Below are 13,270 nucleotides of genomic sequence, written 5' to 3' on the forward strand. Positions count from 1 at the left end.
GAATGGATGCCTCGTGAGATGGAATCGACGGTCTTACCTCCTCTGGCGGGTGGTCTCTGGTATCCACTTATAGCTAGCCCATTGAATAAAGCGATACACTCATCAGGGTCCTTAGTCGTCAACAGATTTCCTCCCGCCGCCGTGTCGAGCATACTCTGCGTCGCGTACGTCACTCCATTATAAAATTTCTCGACGACCGCCCAATCTTTCAAGCCGTGGTTCGGGCACAACGCTAATAGATTCTTGAATCGCTCCCAGGCCTCGTAAAAACTCTCGGTGTCCTCCATCTGAAAAGAATGCATCTGGTTACGCAAACGAGCGGCCTTAGCCGGAGGATCGTATTTTTCAAGAAATTGGTTCTGCATGGCAGCCCAAGTAGCTATAGAGCCCTGTGGGAGGGACTCGAGCCACAGACTCGCTTGATCAGCGAGTGAAAATGGAAAGACGCGGAGCTTAACAGCGTCTTCGGAAACGCCCGCAAGATGGAAAGTGTCACAGATACGCACGATGCGGGTGAGATGAAAGTGCGGGTTCTCATGAAGCAACCCGTGAAACTGAGCAGAATGAGCAATGGTATTTAGAATGTTCGACGGGATCTGCCAGTTCGTAGTAACTCCAATGGCGGGTGGTGCGATGCTGGATCTTGCGCCAGCATTGGCCGGTCGGGCCAGGTCCGCAACCGTCCTCCTCGGTGGAATGTCGCCCATGATCCTATCCCTATCGTCGGGGTCAACGGATGAAGAAGTGGACGAGGGTGAAACGGGACGATGTCTCTCACGAAACTCTCTCTCTGGCTCGGGGAGTGCGTCAGTGTCAGGTGGTCCATGAGGTCGAGTCTTTCGCATAAAAACTATAATTAGAAATAAGATTATCTAAACTATTCTAACAAATAAGTAAAATAAAACAAAAATAATTACAAGTAGCACAAAAGGTAAGTTCTAACTCGGATTGCTCTCAAAACGCCTAAAACCGTGTCCCCGGCAACGGCGCCAAAAACTTGATGTGTCTCTAATAACCCTATAATAATGACCCTAACAACTAAGCTTTAATATTAAAACGAAAATCCTAAAACCACATACAACCGGCAAGTGAACCGATCGCAAGTAGTATAGACCTAGGAAGTCCGAGTATCGAACATGTGGACACGTAAGACGCTAACGATTACTAACCCTAGACAAGACCTACCTTAGAATAATATTTAATTGATTTTTGATTTCTTTTAACTTAACTGAACTAACCTAACTGACTGACAAAACTTACCAAAAATAGAAAACTTAACGAAAAACTAACTGTGTTAACATAGGATGGAGAAAAACGTCTACCTAGGTCTGAATCAAATTGTAGGCCTAACAAGCTAATGGATTGGATGACTTCAAGACACCGGTCCTAAAGATGACACAACTAAGGATCGCTCGGGCTCACTGGATTACCTCTCAGTCTCACTCAACAAGCCTAAACTACTCAAAATTGGCTAAAACGACCAAATCGGGAAACAATTGCTAACGTGTTCTAATGCTAGATCACCTCTCGGTCTCACCAACACTCGACCCTAATGGCAATGAATACTACACAACCAAGGATAGAGGAACAATTCAACTTAAACTAAAATAGGTCAACTAATCGCTCAAAACACCTAAACCTGACAAGAAACAAACTCGCTCTCGCGCAATCCTTATTCTAGCATGCAAAGGTAATGAGACGACCCTACTTCTTATCACCTCTCAGTCTCAAAGAAGGTGTCTAACCGCTGTACTTTAACCAAATAACCATGCAACAAAACCCTACGGTTGTTCCTACCGCAAACAAACCCTAAACACCAAGTCTAAAATCAAACAATGCACCGATCAATCAATACAAAACTAATCAATCAACACACGGGGTTTATTCAATCAATTAACCAATAATTCCAGCCCTTAAACACAACCTATTTGAAGTCTAACTCAAACTTTACAATAGCAAAATACGTCTAGCAATCAAACAATCCAACAAGCTCATCAAACATTAACAATTTTCATCATTCCTAGGTAGAACTAGCAAGTCTAGCCAATAATCATCTTTGGACAGCAGCAAACTCTCAATGAAATCACCATAAAACTCATCTCAAATATCAATTCAAACATTCAATAATCAATACTAATCAATAACAAGTCAATATCTCAAGTAATTGCAAAACTACTAATCAATTGAACAAGTATATCAAAGTATATGAACAATGAAAAAGGTGTAAGGATATGGATGTTTATGGGCTGCTCGTGGCTGTAAAATTGATGGTGAATGATCCCGCGACTTGTCCTTGCCTTCTTCTTCCTTCCCTAGCCGCCACAAACACCAAGACCTAGCCGACAAAAGATTTTTTTCTTTTCTTCATTCTGCTGTGAATTCCGATCGCAGGTTGCTTGGCTGCTAGGGTTTTTTAAATTTTTTTTATGTTATAATATTGTAAGTAATGGGCCTCCATGATGCATATGGGTCGGGCTTTGAGCTTTTTCTTGAACTTGTATGCGTAAAAGGCACGTAGAATGCTCGAAAAGCTTGGTTTCTTCTTCCTTGTAACCCATAACCTACAATATGAACAAACTTATGTAAAACCTAAATACAACGAGTTAAAACACATAAAATATAATATATTACGTAGATAAAAGGTGCGGAAAATACGTGTGTTTTACAACACATCAACCGAAATTGGAATAGAATGATGATGTGCTATGTGTTTTGGACTGTGGTCGATGCTGTGTAAATAGATGCAAGTGTAATAGTATGAAGTAGAACAGTTTAAAGAAATGGTTTTAATTTGTATCACCTAATTTGTAAACAAAGATAGAACAATGCAATATATTGTAAATTAGTTTGTAATGTTTCTTTATAAACAATGTGGTTGATACAAGAGGTATCTATTGCATTCCCATTTTACGCTTCCGCATTTGCTAGTCGGGATGTGATACCACATCAAATCGTCAAAGCCCAACAGCTCCATTCCAAGCCCAAACGTCTTATATCAGTCCAACTCATCAATAGATATATGCAAGAAAATAACAAATGTTAAATGATAAAAAATACAAACAATTAACTAAGAATATTAAGAATATGTTAAAAACTAAAATGTTACCTTTTAACATCACCAAACTCACCATTTACAAAAGTATTCAAATACGTATCAACCGGATTCATGAGACTCGCGGGCCCAAAATAAGATATTTTGGGCTTTAGGTCTGCATCTAGTAAAATGCATTTGGAACTTATGTTTCTGTGGAGGTCACGTGGGTTGCAATTATGGTGCAACCACACGAGCCCTTTGGCTGCACCTATCGCGATTTTTAGCCGTGAAGGCCAATCGAGGGGGGTCGGGTTCTCGGTGATTGTGTGTAATTTAACATGGATGGTTCCGTTTGACATGTATTTGTAGACTAAAAACCGCTCGGTTTTGGTGACACAAAAACCTAAAAGTGGGACCAGATTTCGGTGTTTAACTTCCCGAGTGTGGCCATTTCATATGCGAATTCTTTCTCTGAATGTTGAGTGTCTCGTAATCTTTTTATCATGAGTGAGGTGCTTTCTTCGAGTACGGCTTTGTAAAAACAACCCGTTCTTCTGACCCAATTATGTGATCTTTACTAAAACTGTCAGTAGCTTTCATTAAATCACTCAACCGCATTTTTGGAAACCGGATTTTCAAACATAGAAAGTTGCATGAACATCAAAAGTCATTTTTTGAATATATAAAAGATAACTAATGTGTGAAATCACACAAATTGGCTAATGGTGTGAATTTATGACATGGAAATATGATCTTAGAAACTTGTTGGTTTGGGTTCAGCCTAAACGGGTCTCGGCCAGTTTCTGATGGAACCAGCAAACGCGTTTAGCTAAATGGATTGTATTTGTGTCAACTCCGTGGTTCATGGGTTGACCAGTTTAATCCATTTAGTTATTTGGGTGCACCCAAACCACTAAACTCACCGTTTACAAAAGTACTCAAATGCTTATCGATCCAATTCATGAGCCTCGCGAGCCCAAAATCATATATTTTGGGCTCAAGGTCTGCATCTAGTAAAATGAATTTTAAACTTGGTGTTTCTGTGGAGGACACGCGGGTTGCAGTTATGATGCAACCACACGAGCCCTTTGGCTGCACAGATTGTGATTTTTTGCCGTGAAGACCAATCGAGGGGGTTTGGGTTATCGGTTATTGTGTGTAGTTTATTATGGAGGGCTCCGTCTGACTGGTATTTGTAGACTCAAAAAAGGTTCGGTTTTGGTAACTCAAAAACCTAAAAGTGGGATGAGGTTTTGGTGATCGATTTTAATTACTTTAATTGGTTTTATCATAGGATATATTCTTTTTATCGATGAAAATAATATCAATATAATATATACAATAATATTTATAAAGTTAGTAAAGGTAATACTAAAAAAAGTTAATAATAATAATAATAGAAAAAATAAACGAAATTTAAAAGAAAATTATTTTTTTTATTGGAAAAGGGTCTAGCCTTCCAACATGTTACCGACAAGTGATCACTGTTTAGGTACTACTACCACTACTTATAGTTGTGACATGTTTGAGAGGTGATCACTATCTATACCAGTGAGATCTTCAAACTGTGATTACTACCAATATTAGTGAGACGATAACATGAGATCCATATTTTCTTAGTCATACGATATATTGGGGACTCCATTCACATTGAACATTTTGAGAGGGGGGGGGGGGTTGATTATCTCTAACTCGAAGGAGAGATGCGATTGTTGGCCCACACGGATCAAACAAACAAACACAGCATATTGGGGTGACAACCCTCGACTCTATTTATATAATCAAACGAACTTATCAAACGGACTTCACGAACATAACAAACTTACATGGAGAAGATACTTCTTGACTCACACAAATAAAACTAATAATCTAGACACTATTTATAGACCTACTAAACTTGATCTCCAAGCCGAACCTAACTTGGGAAACAATGCAAACTTATTATAGAACAATCCACATTAAAATAAACTTACAATACAAACTGTCAACTTTTTTAATAATTCAAGATTATTCTTCATTCAACCCCTTAATCTTGAATTGTTCCTCTTCTTGTTTTTATTCCTTCTTTTAAGCTAACCATAACATACTTGCTTCACCGATTCCTCAAACTTAGCATTCGTTCATTTCGTGCTTAACTTTGAAGCCATATTGCTATTTTCTTTCTCAACTCGATTCTTCTCATCAACTTGTTCTTGACCAATACTTTCACGAACTCCAAACAAATCATTTGGAATCGTTCTAAACCGAATATTCTTCACTTTCATAATCGGTTTCACATCATAACATTGAGTCTTTTCAACTTCAAAGTTGTTAGGGTTACAATATACCTGAAGCTTGATCTTGTATGTCGAATTTAGATTTCTTTGAACCTTCATCAACAATCTCTTTTTCTGATCATATAGCCTCAATATCCCGTTGGCTATTTCAATCTTACATCCTTCTTCATCTTAGTGACCCAAGCTAAGAAGATTGGTCTTCAACTAGGCATATAGAAAACATCACAAAACGTTTTCTTTTCACTAGTCTTACTTACCATAGTTACATTACCTTTACCTTTGATTTCGATCTCGGATCCATCACCAAACTTCACTTGACCCGGAACTCGTTCATCTAAGGCAGTAAAAGACTCTTTCTTTCCTAACATATGATGACTTGCACCATTGTCTAAGTACCACGTTCCTTCATTCTTTTCATCCTTTTCAAACACACCAGGGATAACCTCTTTTCATTCAAACTTACCCACTTTATTGAAAAAACTGCCATGAACAAAGAAGGATCAACATCATCTTCTTTCTTTGTCAAATTCACTTCTTCTTTCCCTTTGCTTGGATCTTTTCATTCATTCGAGTAGTGCCCAATTTTATCCCAGTTGTAGCACGTCACATACTTCATTCTGTCTTGCCATTCTCCAGGGTTCTTTTTCCGGTATTCAACCCGTTCATTATTCTCACGTTCATTATTCCATCTTAGATTCCCTCTTCCTCGTCCATTATATCTTCCACGACCTCTACCACGTCCTCGGTACTTTTCAACTTTCTTTTCAGTTTGGGTGAACATGAGATGACTTTGGGATGAACTTCCATTCACATTCTTGAACTTGTTTCTTTCTTCATATGCCTTTAAACGTCCAACCACATCTTCAAACGCCATTGTTTCTATGTCTGCGAGTAGCTCCATCGAAGAAACAGGTAAATATTTATCTGGCATAGAGTTCAAGAATTTTCTTACCAAAACCTCTTCTTCAAGTACCGTTCCCAAGCTCTTGTACTTTGACTGTACTCCATCCAACTTTGCTGCATAATCATCAATACTTTCTGTCTCCCCCACCTTCAATCCATCTAACTCGGCTCTTAGCATTTGAACAAGAGCTTTCTGAGTTCTTTCTGCACCAAGATAACAAACTCTTAACGCTTCCCAAACATCTTTCGGTTCCGAATATTTGGCCATCTGAAGCATCACGTCTTCAGGTAGGGCTTGAAAGATAACACCTAAGGCCATAAACTTCTTTCTTTCTTCAATTCCAGTCCCCTTCTCCTTATCAATCGCATCATGCAAACCATTCTCACCCAAGATAATTTTCATCATAACCGACCATGACGCGTAGTTGGTCGAAGTTAACTTTGGTGCTTGCAAAGGAAAACCACCTATCGATTCTTTCACTGTTCCCGAGCTCCCTTCTTTATCACTAGCCATGACTGCTAGTTGCTTGGCACCTTATATTTTTAAACGTTCAACCAAGGTTCTATTTTCAAAAGAAAAATAAAACCAAGCTACTGTGTTGATTTGAATCCCAAGGCAAGGCAAGACAAAACAAAATACACTCCTTTTTTTTAAACGATGGACAGGAGCAAGAATAAAACTTAACTTAAAATTTTACTTGTTGAACCCCACAAATAAATCGATGATGCAATTAATGGTCACAACATGACTTTACTTCTTTACTTTAGTTGCTTGAAACATGAACAAAAGAAAACACAGATAACTTTTTAAAAAAAATCTCCGATAACGAGTCGTAGCTCTGATACCAATTGTTGGCATAGACGGATCAAACAATCAGATCAAACAAACAAACACAGGATATTGGTAGGCCTGTAAACGAACCGAACGTTCGTGAAATATTCGTGAACCGTTCGGCGGGAAGTTCGTTTATGGTCGTTTATTTATTAAACGAACGAACATGAACAAAAAGTTGTGTTCGTTTAATTAAACGAACGAACATGAACACACCTTTCGTTTGTTCATTTATGTTCGTGAACGTTCGTTTATGTTCATTTAATTGTTCGTTTATGTTCGTTTATTTATGTTCGTTTATAACATATGCTATAAAAAAATATGAAATATAAATTATAGCATCAATGCATAACATTAGACCTTTACACATTTGCATTTTATAAATATAAATTATATTACTTAAATGTGTGTATCTTTATAATATCTGAATAACCCTAATAGAATAAATCTAAACCATTAAGGCAGTAAACCTAATTTCCTACTTGCGCCGCTTTTGGCTTCTGCTCTCCACCTTTCTCTCACAAACACAAGCCACAATTCAAAAATTTCAATCCGATTTTCCAGTTGATGCGCCGATTCTCCACATGTATCTCAACTGATTCTCCAGATCCGGATCCGCTCTCGCACATCCGATTCTCCAGATCCGGCGCCATAAAGTAAGTTTTTGACATTTATCTCACAAACTAGATGAGAATATTCTTCCTAATGCGAACACGAACATGCTCACTGTCATAAAATGCATCATCAAAATGCTGCATTAGGTTTCGTCTAAATGCTGCAATAGGTTTTAATATCTGATTTATTTTGATACTAACTTTGCAAACACACATATTAATAGACAAAATACTATATATTTTGTTTTAATTTGCAACTTTAAAATGTTTAAACTATTTAAGTTGTCACATGATTTAACCGATGACTGGTAAGACGACTAGTATCTTGTTCCTGTCCAAAACTGTTAATTCATTCTATAGTATTTTGGAAGTATAAATGACTTTGTATATTAAAAGAACTATGTTTATTTGAATCATAATCTGACTTTGTTATTTTTTTTATGTTTTAGGTTATCAATTGAGACTTGAGTGATGTCTAGACTTGGTTTAAATGATATAGAATTTCAAGCAAGTGCGGATACTCCAATGTCGGAAAAGGCGCCTAGTAGCGATGATGTCATAATAGTTAATGATGAAGATGAGAAGGCGAATGACACTGAAGAAAATAACGTGGTAGAAGAGGAAGGAAACAATGATAAAGATGAAGTGCATTACACTAAACGGAAAAGAAAGTTGACATCACGCGCTTGGGATCATTTTCGTAAAATAACTGCTGCTGATGGAACTAAACTCCTTCAATGTATGCATTGTAATGAGAAACTGAAGGTGCCTAAGGATAGCTCCACTACACCGTTAATTAGGCACATGGACAATAATTTTCCGAAATTTAAAGCTGATGTTAAAGGACAGTTAAAGTTAAATGCATCTTCTAGAAATGCATAGGGTTCTTCATCAATGGTCCAAAACTGGAAATTTAGCAATGCTAAGATACGGGAGATATCATCCCATATGGTTATGGTGCATGAACTACCATTTAATTTTGTTGAGTATGAGTTGTTTAACGTGTTGATGAAGGAAGCTAATCCAGAATTTGAAAAGATCTCACGTGCAGCATCTCGACAAGATTGTATTTCTAGTTACGATCTTGGAAAGAAAAGAATTCAAAAATTGTTGAACAATGCCAAGCGTGTGAGTATCACAACTGACATGTGGACATCTCTTTAGAATATACATTACATGGTAGTTACATGCCATTTTGTAGACTCGGATTTTGAGCTTCACAAATACATATTAAGTTTTGTAGATGTGCCTCCGCCGTATACCGGAGTAAACATCTATGATTGCTTATTTAGGTGTTTAAAAGATTGGAATATTGAGATGAAGGTGGCTATGTTTACTGTTGACAATGCCAAGACTAATGATGTGGTAGCTCGAATGTTGTTGGAAAATTTAAATCTTCAAAAGAAACTTCCTCTCGATGGGAAATTGTTCCACGTTCGTTGTTGTGCGCACATTCTCAACTTGTTAATTCAAGACGGTCTATCAGAAATTCAGCATATAATTCACAAAGTTCGTGAGAGCGTGAAACATGTAGGTGCCTCTCCGGGACGATTGCATCTCTTTACTGAGCTCACCAAACATTGCAACTGAAAAAAAGGCATCTTATCTTGGATGTTACTACTCGGTGGAATGTAACTTATGCTATGTTATCCACAGCCTTGGAATTTAAAAAAGTTTTTGTTAATTATGCTGACCGAGAAAGTACATACAAGACATTGCCAAGTAGTGATGACTGGGATAAAGTCGAAAGTGCGTGCTCGTTCCTTTCGCTCTTCAATGAGGCTACCAAAATAATTTCATGTAAGCGTTCTCAATTACAGATAATATCATCATTTTTTTAACATGTCAATATAATGACTAATGTGATAGTTAATCAATATTTAATCTAGATATTTTATTTTAATTATTCTTTAATATTGTAGGTTCCGAGTATCCAACTTCTAATTTATTTCTCAGCGAGTTATATGTTATAAAGGAAGCATTGGATAAAGTAGCTTTAGAGGAGGGTGATTGCATGAATTCAATGGCCCTTAAGATGAAAGGAAAATTTGATAAGTATTGGGGTTCTTCTAATCTGTTGATTTCTTTTGGTGCTATTTTGGACCCTAGATATAAAATGCAGTTAATTAATTTTTCTTTCAAGATAATATATTCTGAAGGTTTGTGGGAAGTAGAAGCTCAACTTGTTCGTGATGCTTTAGAGGATTTGTTTGAAGAATATGTTGAGGCGCATGAAGAATCCAATACTGTTCAATCCAACAGTGGAACCGGGATCAGAGCTAGTACTTCTAACAGCTCTAGCTTCACTGCTTCTCGATATAGTATGAACACAGGTAGTGCTAAGTTCGCCCAACATATTAGAAGTGTTAATACTGTTGAATGCGCGAAGTCAGAGTTAGCCACTTATTTGGATGAAGGAATATACTTGTGTGAGGCTAATACAAATTTTGATGCATTAAAATGGTGGAAGGAGAATAGGCATAAATGTAGAATTTTGTCTAAAATGGCAGCTGATATCTTATCCGTTCTGATAACAACTGTTGCTTCTGAATCAGCTTTTAGCGCTGGTGGGAGGGTTATCGACCCGCATCGTTCATGTTTAGGAACGAAGATGGTAGATACACTTGTTTGTGGAGCTGATTGGTATCGTCATTATTATGGATTACATAAAAAGAAAACCAAGGTGATTTGCTTATTCTTTCAATTATAATCTCATTACTATTCAACAACTAACATGTTTTTTCATTGCTAACTATAAGAAAATGGCGATATTGCATACATCATGCTTGAATGAAAAACACGGTGAAGTATAAAATTATTGTGTTATTGGTTTCGTAAATATAATATGTACATTAGGACCACTAATAGCATATATCTCTTTTTATTATAGGTTAGCATGGAAGACTTTGGATAACACGTTTTGGATGAAACAAGGATGAACGGTTGATTTTTTTGTTGGAATGATGAACTTTTTGATAGAATCTTGATGAATTCTTTTCATGTACTCATAAAAAACAATTTGGATGTAATTTTTGGATGATCAGATGCTGTTAATGATTGTTCTTTTGTGTTCGTTTGTGTTCATTTAGTGTTCGTTTGTGTTCATTTAGTATTCATATATGTTCATTTAGTGTTCATATATGTTCGTTTATGTTCGTATAAGTGCTTGTTTATGTTCGTTTAAGTGTTCATTTACGTTCACGAACTGTTCGTCTAGGTTTTAAATGAACGAACACGAACAGGCCCACTTTTTAAACAAACAAACACGAACATATATTTTATGTTCGTTTAAGTGTTCGAGTTCGGTTCGTGTTCGTCTAAAGTTAAACGAACGAACATGAACATGCCCATGTTCGTGATCGATCGGATCGTTTACAGGCCTAGATATTGGGGTGACAACCCTCGACTCTTTTCATATAATCAAACAAACTTATCAAACGGACTTCACGAACATAACAAACTTACATGGAGAAGAGACTTCTTGACTCACACAAATAAAACTAATATCTAGACCCTATTTATATACCTACTAAACTTGATCTCCAAGCCAAACCTAACTTGGGAAACAAGACAAACTTATTCTAGAATAATCCATATTAAAATAAACTTACAAAACAAACCCTCAACTTAATTAATAATTCAAGATTATTCTTCAGCGGTAGGTTCTCACAACCCGAATTAGCAGATGTTCTATAAGTAAACTTTATGACCATACCAAGACCCATCAAATGAGCTGACAACGATCATCTTCTGAATCTCTGTTAATCACACTTTAGTCACATGGTTGTGGTTCATCAACCAGACATGGGTTGGAGATGGTGGATTGGTGATATTTACCGTATTAGAGTGAAGACTAATGAATAACAACCCTCGGTGGAGGCCAAGAAGTGGATGTAAAGTGGGTTCATTAACACTCATTTAAACCTGTATAAATCATCATGTTTATGTGGTGATAGCTCTCTAAGCCTAAACTTTTTACTTATTATTGTTTAATCTTTGAGATTTTACAAGAAACACTCATCTAAAACAACATGAGCTTTAAAAAAAATGGGGCCAAAAAGTGAAGAATATAATTTTCACCTCATCTAAGTTATAGCAGGATCAACATGAGATATGTCATCTACCATCTACTTCTATTAAAGCAATATCCTTTTACATAAATAATATGTATTCTCATATTTTCTTGCTAATAAAATAATTCTAAATTATATTAAATTACATTCAACTTAATTACATTCAACATATTCTAATTAATCTACTATACAAGTAATAATAATAATACATATGTTCCTTAATGAGTTTGGTTTTTCTTTTTAAAGTTTCATGGGAGTCATTTTTTATTTTGGTTTCATTTTGGTTTTGGTTCGGTTTTAGTTTTTATAAAGTTCTTTCGTTTTAGTTTCTTTCGTTTCGATTTTGTTTTGTTTTTGTTTCTTTTAGTTTCGTTTTAGGTGGGTTTAAATTTATTCAGTTTTTCGTTTTGGTTTTTACAATTTTTGTTTTTGGTTCGGTTTTAGATTTATCGGTATTAGTTTTTCAGTTTTATTTCGGTTTTGTTTAGTTTTATTAGTATTTGGTTTTCTTTAGGTTTTCGATTTTGGTTTTTTTAGTTTTTTTCAATTTAGTATTTGTTCAATTTATATTTATTTTGTTTGATGTTTGGTTTTAGTGCCTATTGAAAAATGAAAAAATATAGAGGGTTCACAAATTAAGTGAAAGGTTCGCATGAGTTTCAACTTTCAAGCTGGTTGAAGTTATTGAAGCTTTATATTTTTTTGGATCTTCATAAACAGTAATAATGAATTCGCATTTGGTGGAAATGTTTCGATTTACTTTGGCTCAGGTTAAAATGGGCCATTTTAAAAATGTATCAGTTTAATTCTGGTCAATGAGTCAATATAAAAATGTATCGATTTTGTTCGGGTTTTAACGGGTCTTTTTAAAATTGTATTGATTTAGTTCAGGTAGTAGCGGGTCAATTTTAGAAGATATCAATTTGGTTCGAGTTAAAATGGGTCACTCTCATAACGTAAGATTTGATTATGGTCAAAGCATGTCATTTTAAAAGGTTTCGATTCGGTTATGTTCTTAAATTCGCTTTGGGCGTGCTTCAGTTTATTATGGTACAAGACTTTTCACATGAAATATAAAACGGTTTTCGTAGTCAGTTAGTCACTATGTTTGTTAGATTGGTGCATAAATGTTTACGTCATCAACTGTGTGGTCCAGGAATAAAAGTAGTCCGAATCATTCTTGGATGCTTATCGGGAATCTTTCCTAGATGTTTATTTTCTAATTTGCTTTCTTTCTAGGCTAATGTTAGTGAAGTTTGTTTGTTTTCTGTAAATATTATTTTTTAAAGTTTATGAAGTTTATGTTTTAAAGATTTAAATCTTCTTCGTAAACATTCTACCATGTAAAGTTATTTTTTCTAAGTTTATGTATTTTAATACTTTGTTTGCATATGAATATGAATTGCAATTAGAAATCATATTGTTGTCTCAAAATATTAAAAAATAACTTGTCGTTTGAAATTATATATGTGTTTACTTGACAATTTCTATACTTCCACCCGTGTCGTGCACGGGTCAATAACCTAGTATGTCAAATA

General features: G+C 35.9%; 1 protein-coding gene and 1 pseudogene across 1 annotated transcript; one reads left to right on the forward strand and one right to left on the reverse strand.

Moving 5' to 3' along the window:
• Nucleotides 1-5,869: 5,869 nt before the first annotated feature.
• Nucleotides 5,870-6,727, reverse strand: LOC143637395 (uncharacterized). Its single transcript, XM_077104792.1, has one exon. The coding sequence runs from the start codon at nt 6,725-6,727 to the stop codon at nt 5,870-5,872; it is 858 nt and encodes a 285-aa protein (XP_076960907.1).
• A 1,403-nt stretch (nt 6,728-8,130) lies between these two features.
• Nucleotides 8,131-10,190, forward strand: LOC143637396 (zinc finger BED domain-containing protein RICESLEEPER 1-like; annotated as a pseudogene).
• Nucleotides 10,191-13,270: the final 3,080 nt, after the last annotated feature.

The sequence above is a fragment of the Bidens hawaiensis genome, unplaced genomic scaffold, assembly GCF_021521415.1.
Source record: "Bidens hawaiensis isolate Kalapana, Puna unplaced genomic scaffold, B.hawaiensis_p1.1 tig00008259_1, whole genome shotgun sequence".
In the NCBI taxonomy this organism is placed as follows: domain Eukaryota; kingdom Viridiplantae; phylum Streptophyta; class Magnoliopsida; order Asterales; family Asteraceae; genus Bidens; species Bidens hawaiensis.

Bases quoted from the DNA above. Each gene is read 5' to 3' on its own strand.
- LOC143637395 (XM_077104792.1), bottom strand. From the start codon at position 6,727: ATGGCTAGTGATAAAGAAGGGAGCTCGGGAACAGTGAAAGAATCGATA.